The following is an 11,371-nucleotide window of genomic DNA, read 5'->3' on the forward strand; positions in this document are numbered from 1 at the left end:
AAAATCCTATTTATGATAAAGGTCTTTGTAATGTAATGCAATACAAATTCAAATTCACAAACAGATTTGCTCACTGAATCAAAAACATCCAAGACTACTTTAAAAGAACTTCAAAGTCAGGCTGAGACAGGTTTTAGAGATACAGTGAGTACAATATGAGAGAAAGTCAATGACTGATAACTTACAGTTCATTTTGCACTTCTAGGTGTGCTATCTGCTCCATCACACCACTTAGTTTCTTTTCATAGTCGCTGATTTCAGCAGCTGAATTGTCAATGATTTTATCTATGTAGTCCTTGCCTGCTTCCATGAATGTCTTTAGGTCATCCATTAAATCCAGCAGTGGTGGAAAATCTTTCACTGGTTCCTTCACTATTTCAGACAAAGTGTCCATCATGCGTATAACATCATTGAAGATTTCGGGAATGTAGATTCTATCTAAGAAGTCAATTCCTGTCAGCTGTCTTCTCTCATGCAACTGAATTGGTTCAGCAACCATAGGTGACCCTCAGTGCAGGGCCTACATCATGCTCCTATAACCTGTCTGGTATTTTTCACGTACATTATCCTAGTGGATAAGTTTTGTTGTGGTCAAGACTTTATAAAACAATTGTTTTTCGTAGTTTCTATTATTGTGTTTTCTGTTTCCTGTTGTTTCCTATAGCGGTTGCTATAGCCCCTACAGGACTGTAATATAATCACCTTTTACTTAAAAATTATGATTTCATCAGAGTAAAGCATAACTGCATAAATACATCTCAGTTATGTTAATGAATGATATGACCACAATAACAAAACAGTATTCTTATGGACTAAGGATGCACACACACACACACTTACAAATACACAACCACATCACATAAACACGGATGAAGAAGACGCACAAGGAGAATGTTCAATTCCTAGCAATCAATTAGGAAAATTGGCAACCCTGTTGTGCTGCTTCACCGGGGGTCCTGATTTCACAGCCAGCCTCCGTCACTACTGCGTCAGCACTGATGAGCTCAGCCTTACCGTAGGGGAGGGGGGAGGGGGAGCTGGGGAACAGTGAAGAGAAGGGAAGAGTGAGAGTGAGAGAGAGAGTGAGAGAGAGAGAAGAAACGGGGTGTTGCCGCCTCAGAGACACACTCACGCATCACGGAGTAACAGCAGCAGGCTGAGAACAGAGCATCCCCCATACTTCTCTCTGGGAAATCCTGTTTGTTTTTTAATTATTGAAGCATTACAAAGACTTTTGTATTATTAATAAAATCTGACAAAAACCGCACGAGCATAGCATCAGAGGAGCGGCTACTACAGAAAGCAGCGCCGAAGCTGAAGCGTTGAAGCAGACGGACATTGTTCAGCACCTTGGATAGCGACCATGGCTCCAATGGTGGAGGATGGAGCTCAGCTCGGTGAGTCCAAATCCTGCTCAAAACTTCACGGATATCGTTTTCATCGAGAAAACCCCACCGTGGATGTCTAAGCTGCCGCGTGACTCATCCTAAAATTGTTAGCTAGCACTGGCTGGAAGTGGCCAGAAGCTAATTTATGGATTTCAAATTTAGCTGACTTTCTAAATGTCGGCTTCTTCTTTTTTTTTCTTTTTCTTCTTCGTTGTTTGCTATTTTTGTAGGGCGTGTAACTAGTGTAAAGTGAATGGCTCGCGCAGTGTGTCGTAAAACAACGTGTTTGGGTGGACTTCATTCCTCCATTTTGCAGCTGGCCAAAGGGCGACAGCTAATTATCAGGAAAGGGTGGAGCTCATTATTCAGTGCGATATTAATGGGTGCAATAATGAAGTCACTATTTTTGCATTCTAGGTGTTACTACAACGCAGGTAAAGCCAGGAAAGCACCTGTTTGTTTTCTTTATTTTCCTCTCGGTTCAGCTGCTACCTCACTGCCCTCCCGTTGCCTCATCCATCTGTCTGTTGTTGCTGCCTTGAAAGCCATCCCACCCAGGGATGCTACTGGGCTGAAATATTCATGAAAAAAGCAGAGAAAACAATATGTATAAGTGCTGTGATCTAAAAGTGAAGTGAACTGCTTACTCGTGGATAAAGTGAATTTCGTTGTATTTTCAGATTATTACACAGTTGCCAGAGCAAAATCAGCCTACAATATTAAGAAACTATATGAATGGAAATCTCTGCAATATTATTAGATCACCCCAATCCCATAGAAGAAGATTACATATTAATTATTTAGGGTTAAGTGAGAAGGGAACTATATATTCTTATTGCTTGCTGTGTGTTAACAGAACACATTTGCTATACAATAACCCCAGCACAAAGGCTGTCTTAGGAAAGTGTGAATTAGTGATACTGTACTGATTCTCAAATTATCAAAAGCAGAGCCATGATTGTGTTGACAATATGAAAAGGCAGATTTTAAAGATAAGTATCAGAGTGATTGATTACCACAACCACCACCTTGCCACTTCCACCTCTTCCTTCTTTTTATGGGCTGATCTGAGTGCTTTTCCACTATGTCGCCTGCTTAATTGCAGGAAATGGTATGCATTTTCTTCTGCGAGGCAACCCTTTTAAATCTGGTAGCATGACAAGGCAGCTTGATTGATGGTGAGTCACAGCTCAGCACTGCAAAACAAAGAACTGAAGCATTCACTTGTAAATATCTCTGTCTCCGGCAATACCATAAAAGGAAAACTGACAGGAAATAGGTCCCTAAATATGCCTTAGTAATCCCAATAGTAGTGACCATCATCCTTGATGAGTATGACTAAAGATATCTGCGTTATTAAGTACTGTTTCTAAATCAGGGCCACACAGCTGGTTGAAATAAGGATTTGCCCAAACCACATGTATTAAATTCTCACTGCAAATATTTGAATTTTCAACATTTCTGCCTGTTTCCTTGTAATAGTGTACACTGATCTTTATAATGCTTTTGTGACAATGATTGGATCTGAGTTTAGCTGTTTTTATAAAGCTGCTATGGAGAGATCGCCTTGTCACAAAAGACGTTGTGTAGTTTTCCCATAAGTTCATTATTTTTCCACCTGTTTCCTGTTCATAAAGAGTAACCATGTTTGGATTCTGAAAACAGTGATGCCGAGATTTGATCAGAGTTGAACAGATTGCGTTGTTCTCCCTCTGAGTCAAGGCTGCAGCTGCATTAGTCAGAATCACAAAATGGACTCACTTGCCTCGGTGTAACAATAAAATCTGTGAGATAGAAATTGTTTTACAGTTGCTGCTTAGTTTGTTAAGTTTTTATTTTTAATTTTACTTTGCTGAATTATTTTTCTCCATCTGTCCACCCACACCCCCGCTGTCCTTCCCTTCATTCTTTCCTCCCCCACAGTGGCAGTGCCAGTAGGTGTTGCTGTGGTGAGTGTCTTCGGCCTCGTATTCACTGTGTCAGCCTTTGCGTGGATCTGTTGCCAGCGTAAAAACACCAAGTCCCAGAAGACACCTCCGTACAAGTTTGTGCACATGCTCAAAGGAGTCGACATTTACCCAGAGAGCCTCAGTGGCAAGAAAAAGTTTGCTGCGCCTCCCACCACAGCAGCTAACGACACCAGTAAAACAGATGTCAATGGAAACTGCCACACCGCGCCACCAGTGAATGCAGCTGGCACAGACAAACTGGCATCAAGCCCAAATGGCTCCAGGCCAACTCTCCATCTGGACCTGGAGAAACGGGATCTGAATGGCAACTTTACCACTAAACCATTTCATCACCACCAGAAGCTGCGGAGCTCCCCAGATCTGGAGCTGCCTTCTCCCCATGCAGGGTTCACCCAACCTGGTGTGATGGACCGCCGTGACCTGCCTTCACCATCCAGTACTCTCTCCAGCCAAGCACCCACCCCGGCTGTGGACAGGCCCCAGGGGGAAGACAAGGAGGCTGGACTAGGGACCCTCCACTTTTCCCTTGAATACCAGGAAGAGAGGAAGGCATTCATTGTTCATATCAAGGTACTGTATATGTTTAAGATTATTTTTAAAACATTTAAAGTAATACTTATTTTTAATACATACAGTCTTAAATACTTGATTGTTTTCACTTTTCTAGGAAGCCCATGGTCTGACTCCAACTGACGAGCAGTCGCTGACCTCTGACCCTTACATCAAGCTGACCCTACTGCCGGAAAAAAAGCACAGGGTGAAGACCAGAGTCTTGCGAAAAACTCTAGACCCCACTTTTGATGAGACCTTCAGCTTCTACGGCATCTCACTTGCTCGTGTGTCAGAGTTGGCCCTTCACTTCATGGTGCTGAGCTTTGACCGGTTCTCTCGTGATGAAGTCATCGGCGAGACCCTTGTTCCCTTGTCTGGGATCGACTTGTCCGAGGGGCGTGTCCTCATGAGCCGAGAGATAATCAAGAAAAATGTCAAGGTAAGATTTGGAACAAATGTTTGAAGCCTTAGTGTTGTATTTCATGTATAAAGTCATTCAGTGAGCTCAATTTTAATTCTACAACTGCTCTGATAGTGACTCAGCTTTTTTTCATCACACCATCTCTGTCTACACCACCACTCCCTAAAAGCATTACAGCAGAACAGCTTAGTCAAATTCAGCAAAGTAAGCTGATTACTTCCACTGTTACCATATTAATCAATGAATAATCTTAAAAGTCATTTAAATACTAAAATATGATAATATGTAAATCATTCAAATGCAAGCCCACCATTTTATCGATTCCAAATTCTCTTAATAAAAATGATTAATCTCATTCCGTGTGTGTGATCTCTATCTTCGATGGAAGTTTTAAATTAACATTTCATTGGTATATACCAGAGGAATAACTATCATAACAGCCTCTAGTTGGTTTAGAAATGATATTAAATATCATGTGAAACCAGAGGAGAAAGCAGAGAGGGTATATATCTGTGGAGAGAGAGATGAGATCTGTTACAGGAATATGGATTTGCAAGTTGACACTGAGCTGCTTTGGATACAAGGATGCTTTTGGTATTTATTGTTTACGTTTTTCATCAGCTTTTTTAGGGTTCGTTATTTTCTTACGTCATTTCATCTGCTCATTGCATTTAACAGCTGGAACTGCTTTACATGACATCCTCCCTACATACCTTTCCTTTAGTGCATCACACAGTTAAAACGGTAATGGCAACCTGTGAACCAGGCTATCATGGCGACATTTCCCATTCCACGAAGGTCAGACGATAACAACACTACATCATTATAGATCTGTGGGCAGGCGGTCCAGGCTTGCTGTTCCTGGCATCTGTGAGGACCACAAACATGCAGAAGTAATGTTTATAAGTGTCATTTAATGTATTGAGTACTTTGACACCCATGAGTACATTATGTCTTCATTTCCTCTAAATGCATTAGCCTAAATGATTCCTGGTTTGGCTAAATTAAATAAAAGTAAAAGGATATCCTTGTGCTTATCATTGGTCTGTGGTATAGTATAGAGCACCACTCTATAGACTGGTATTAAATGGTATGGCCATGCATGAGCATCTCTCATTGTGTAATTATAGACGTGTGAGGTGATATTGTGCTCTTCTAAAATGGAAGCTCTTTCCCTGTGTGGTAGTTGTGGATATGTTCATGCATATTTGTAGTTTCTCAAAAGGAATATGAGCTACGTGTAATGTCTTTAATGGTCTCTGGTACCATATCGTACTCTAGGGAAGTGCTAGGAAATGGAAGTCTGTGAAGTATAAAGGTTTTATCCCATCTCCACTCGTCTCTCTTCAAGAGGATAAGATTTCTTATCTCTCTTCTCTTCACCCCATGCTGAGACAAACTGTATTTCATCAATTCCATTTCTCATCTGGGTCCCAGAGGAGAGAAATCTCGCAAAGCTTTATAGTAAGGGGGAATAAGAACCTGTGAAATCAGCTAAAAATTAGTTTTTGAATTCATGAAATTGCTTTGCAGGTTATTTCTGGCTTCTTTTGCTGAAGAAAATCCTTAATCTCTTTCATTTATTTGCTATGCCGCAGCTGAACTTGTCAGAATGAGAAACATTTCATATGCAAATAAAAGGGCGGAGAACGCAGCTTGTTGGCCTTGTAACATGGATTTACAGTGCACAAAGGGACAATAATTAAACAGAACCATTTTCTCCACATCAGCATGAGAGACGCATGCAGTTGTTTCTTAAAAGTTGCAGCCCATGCCTTACAGGGTGGTGGCTCTCTTTGTCTGTGTGACATAGATTTTGTCTCACTGCTTTGTGTAGTTTTGTGTATGTGTGACCACCCAGTAGTTTAAAGAATCAATACACCAGAAAATAAGAGACACAGGCATCACCAACATGCTTTCGCTCTGGAAGTACAGAAACAATAAATACATTAATACACAAATAAACAAACTAATTAGACTAAAAATAACAGGCAATCCTTTTGGATTTAGACCTGAACATCAGGTCATTGCTAGAAGTTGTCTGTGTGCTACTTCTCGTTGCTGTGGCAACCATGAGACTGCGAGCCTCTAAGGTGCGATCGCAACCATCTGAGGTGCCGACTCTCACGGGGCGCGGGCATGGATGTGTATGTGCATGAGCAAACTGTGACAGCAGCAACAAATTGTAGAGAAGATCGGGAGCTTCTCAGTGACACATTTTGTGTGTGTTAAATATGAAAATCTACCACATAAGCAGGTGATGATTATTTAGCCGGCAGTGTCTCAAGCTGTCAGGACTGGCACCATTTGCTGCACGGGAAGCAGCAGCAGCACCACAAACTGTTTTGTAGCTCGTAATTTTGTAGGTTATTCATTATTTAATAACTACCACGCCCTATTGTGTTAATTCTTTTAATACATACTAAGTGGATCCATTCTTCTGATTAATTTAACCTACTTAAATGTATTAACTTGAGAACCAAATAACAACTTTACAAATGTCTGCTTATTAAGTAGAATTGGAAAACATGAAAGGACAGGCTGGATTTAGGGTTTCTTTAGTGTAAGTTTCACTTACAAATGTTTGCTCTGTTTGCTCTGCCGATTTTTGCTTTTTTTTTTTAAACTTTATCCATTCTTCTCTTCTCCACAGAAATCTTCAGGTCGTGGTGAGTTATTGCTGTCCCTGTGTTACCAGTCCACCACCAACACTCTGACTGTAGTTGTTCTCAAAGCTCGCCACCTCCCCAAGACTGAAAACAATGGACCTACAGGTACACGGGCTTTTAACTGAACCAGTTTAATATGCAAACCATGTCCATATAACTGCAGGCTTGAATGTATTTTTTCTTCATAACGGTAAAGGGATGAAACCAAAATCATTTTGCTCTTCCTGCTGTGCATCCCAGACTGCTTTAGATGCTGTGATAGTTGCACTAATGGCACCGCCACCGCACCAAAGTAATCTGATCAGGATGTGATAGAGCACTTTAGTGACAAGCACACACACACACATACACACACAGTGTTTACACAGCCAGCCTCTTTTGTCCTCATCACTAACATCCATCATTTCCGCTCTATTGATTGCTGTATTGATCTGGTTTAGAAATAATGTGCCACTCTGCAGCTGCCGCAGGCATGGATAGTCGCTGTGGCTTTTCTTGCTCAACTCTTATCGTTCTTCTCCTCCAGATCCATATGTCAAGGTGAACATGTATCATGGAAAGAAACGCGTGTGCAAGAAGAAAACCCATGTGAAGAAAAGCTCGCCTAACCCGGTGTTTAATGAGCTCTTTGTCTTCGATCTACCCTCCGAAGAGGGCCTGAGGGACACCAGCGTGGAGCTACTGCTGATGGACTCAGACATGGGCAACTCACGCTGCCCCAACACCGTCATTGGGCGCCTTGTACTGGGCACATCGGCGGCAGGTACTCCCGGGGAGCACTGGAGGGAGATCTGCGACCACCCGCGTCGCCAGATCGCCAAGTGGCATGTCATGTCAGAGGATTAGAAAATTGGGGTGTTGGTGGCTCCTGTCATCCATATCTGATCTGGTTCAACCACGAGAGGGACGGAAGGAGGATGGGTGGGATCCAACATCCTGCTTGCCAGTAACCAGTGGACTTAAAATGAGGGCGGGTTGAATAAGGGGGGAGTGGACTTTGATGTGTGTAGGAGGGGTTCATTTCAAGTGATGTCATCATTCAATCGTTCATTCATTCAATCACCTATCTTTGAAGTATTTGGGGTTCAGTGGGAGGGCAGGGGCATGACAAAAGGAACCCCAAAGCTTTAAACGATTCCAAAGACTGTCACTGAAAATCACCTGGAAACATGCAGCATCATCTACATGCAAGCAACCAATTGTCACTGTAGCCGTGTGCAGTGCAGAATGTCTTTAATGTTGCTATTACTCTTCTTCTTTTCCTCTTCTTCTTCTTCTTCTCTTTCTTCAGCTCTTCCTCCTATAAATAGTAACCTATATTCCATCATATGAAAACCAGAATGAACCACATCTGACACAGCTGTAAAAAAGTGGATTATTATTAAAGTTTATTTTATAATGACAATGTTTTCATCATAAAGATGTAGACTGTTTTTATTTATCTTTTTTTTATTTGTACTCTTGGTTTGTTGAACATGTTTTGTAAGTATAAGTGGTATTTCATATATCATTTTCTTAAGTGCAAGAAAGCCTAAATTAGGTGGTTGGAGAATAGATTGGAACTGACTGTCTGCATCGGGGACAGTAATGTGGATGCATTTACACACGTGTGAGAGGGTGCGGGTCTTTCGAATAAAGTGTCCTGACACCACTGTGTGAGTTTGTGTGTGTGTTTGTGTGTTAAAGAGATGGGAGCCGCATAATATTTACGTTGTGTTTTGTCCCCTTTACTGTGAGCACAAAGACGGCTGAAATGTAAATGTATGTACTTATAAAATATGGCAAGTTCTGAGAAAGAAAACGAGTTTGTTTTTTTGTTTTTTTTATTTAACTGTCAGTGTGTTATTAAAAATACATTAACACCACTTCTATAAAGGATTTCAAGGGTTGAGTCTGGTGCAAGAAACTAAGGTAACAAAGTTAAATATTCTTATTATTTTCCTGGCAACAGCCACCATCTCCACAGAAAATCTGTCTAAGCTAAAAGCTTCTTTAAAATTATACTACTACATTACACAGTCTGTGCACAGATGTGCGCATCACCTGCCCCACCTCTAGGGATGACATCATTCGGCTCAATTCCAAATCTGATGATGTAATAACTGCTGAGTGGCTAAGTGCTTGGGGATGAAGTCATCATGTCTGAATTTAATATCAGCTAAGTGGTTCAACAAGAGGACAGCTGCCTCAGCATGCTACTCCCCTCTTTTTCCCTTCCTTTCATAAAATTATAAATTCAACTGCAAATCTAAGTCTTTAAAACTGTTATTCCTCTATTTCTCCTCCCACCCTGTAGTCTGTAGTCTTGCACTGAGTTGCATCAGTGTCTGTTGGTCTGTCCCCTTGCACTTCTTCTTCAGTGCTTCTAACACTGTAGCTGGTTTCTATTGTAAACACCTGTCTGTCATTATTTAAGAACTCAAGGTTATTTTGTGCAAGATACCGAATCCATGCTATCCTCGTATTCTCAGCTTTTCTAGCTATACAGTTACAATTAAGAAGGTGATTGGCTGATGCTATATATATGTGTGTGTGTGTGTGTGTGTGTGTGTGTGTGTGTGTGTGTGTGTGTGTGTGTGTGTGTGTGTGTGTGTGTGTGTGTGTGTGTGTGTGTATTAATAATATGATTAATATTATACCTTGCTACATGGTACAACTCATCCAAGAAGTCTTGCCTCACTTTCCAGTGTTTTAGTTTTAATTAGGACTAATCAGCTACTAGCCAGTATTTTAGTATCTCAGCTAGTATGTTTATCTATGCATTGCATAGTTTGTCAATGCAGGTAGTTAGCCAAGATTGTCCACATATAACTAAGGTAACTTTTGGGTCCAAAAACAAACAAACATGGTGGTAGCAACACATGGACACTGAAGATTCAAAATGCGTAATCCAGTAGCAACCGTGGCTTCATAACTTTGACTTCAACCAAAGGAAGAAGCAGATAGATGGCCACAGGAGGTTGAGACAGGAGTCAGGCCACCTGACTGCTGCAGAGTGATGTGTGGAAAGTGATCACATAAGACCATTCTGACATATGACTAAAAGAAGTGATCGGGGGAAGAGATGAGTATACGGCTAAAGTTAGTTTAGGAGTGTGTGAGATGAGTTTATGAATAGCTGACGTGTGTGGGTTTGCAGACAGCTGCCTGGGTGTGTATATTTGAGTGTCAAGAAGACAAAGTAGTGCAGTGAAGAGGCGAAAACATTGAATGACTGAGATATGATTTCTGCAGGAGAATAGACAAGAGAACTTGAACAATGACTTGAACTTGTGAAGGACAGAAAAAGCAGTTCTCAGAGAAAAAACTTTTATAATCCACTGAAGAAAGGAAGAAATTCCAACCAGATTAGTTGTCTATAAATTATAAAGTTTAAATTGTAGCATTTTTATAAAATACTGTGAAGTGATAAGAAAAAAATTAATCTTGTAAATAACTGAATTTTCAGCTTAAACAAAAACACCAATAACACACGTCTCATTTCATGTTCTTCATTTTTGTTTCATTTCCATTGTATTTCTGAAGTCAATCTTTCTTTCTTTTTTCTTTTATCATAATTACAGACAAGCAATTACATTATAAGTTGCAAAAACATTACCAACACTTTATTATTCTACATGCAGTAATCCATATTAAGCATTGTAACAAATATACCTTTCCCACCCTTGTTTTGCTCCTCCAATAAAAAAGTATCAAAATACTCTTTCATTATGTCAACAAAGCAGCTCATATAAGACATTTTAACTGTTATGATTTGTTTATTTATGTCCCAAACTATCCAGCTAGTCTGCATCAGATCAGACATTTAATCTCATGCAACATTTCACTTCAAGGTTGCTCTATTGTGATGACAGCAGAGGAGAGATGGCAGACGTGGCTGACACTGTAGAGAGGGGGCTTATTTATATAACCTGTTATCAGTGAGGTAGCTTTACCTGAGGTAGAGAGAGACGAGAGAGTACAAAACATATGATGGTGAAACTTCAAAGCAGAGACTACAGTCTTACATAACATCCTAGTCAAAGTATTTCTTGAACTAACGTAACGCTAATAATTGCTGTTGAGACATTCATTCTCACACCCAAAGAGGAAGGAGCTGTTGTTACTGCAAGAGAAAAAATGTAGATACAAGATAGCAGAATTATCACTACTGCACTTAAAAAGGTAGGATTTGATACTTTTTAAATATTCCAGCTAGGTTGCTGTAGAGACCACTGTGGTTTACACCTCATTGTTCTTATTGGTCTCTATCCATCATTCTGTTATGAGATACAATATTTCTGTGTGGCAGAAATAAATAACCCCAGAGCCACTGTGTCATCTCTACCACCCCATAATAAAAACAAGTAGAGGAACAAAAACCCAACACTC

The 11,371-nt window shown here is 40.5% G+C and overlaps 1 protein-coding gene across 1 annotated transcript; it reads left to right on the forward strand.

Moving 5' to 3' along the window:
* Positions 1–1,100: 1,100 nt before the first annotated feature.
* syt4 (synaptotagmin IV) lies at positions 1,101–8,652 on the forward strand. Its single transcript, XM_085402487.1, has 5 exons — positions 1,101–1,397; positions 3,312–3,928; positions 4,026–4,349; positions 6,985–7,105; positions 7,527–8,652. Exons 1-5 carry the CDS (start codon positions 1,364–1,366, stop codon positions 7,844–7,846), a joined length of 1,416 nt encoding a protein of 471 aa, XP_085258613.1. The 5' UTR covers positions 1,101–1,363; the 3' UTR covers positions 7,847–8,652.
* Positions 8,653–11,371: the final 2,719 nt, after the last annotated feature.

Source organism: Rhamphochromis longiceps, linkage group LG3 (assembly GCF_057381845.1).
Source record: "Rhamphochromis longiceps isolate RC_006_pf linkage group LG3, R_longiceps_female_GT1.1, whole genome shotgun sequence".
NCBI lineage: Eukaryota > Metazoa > Chordata > Actinopteri > Cichliformes > Cichlidae > Rhamphochromis > Rhamphochromis longiceps.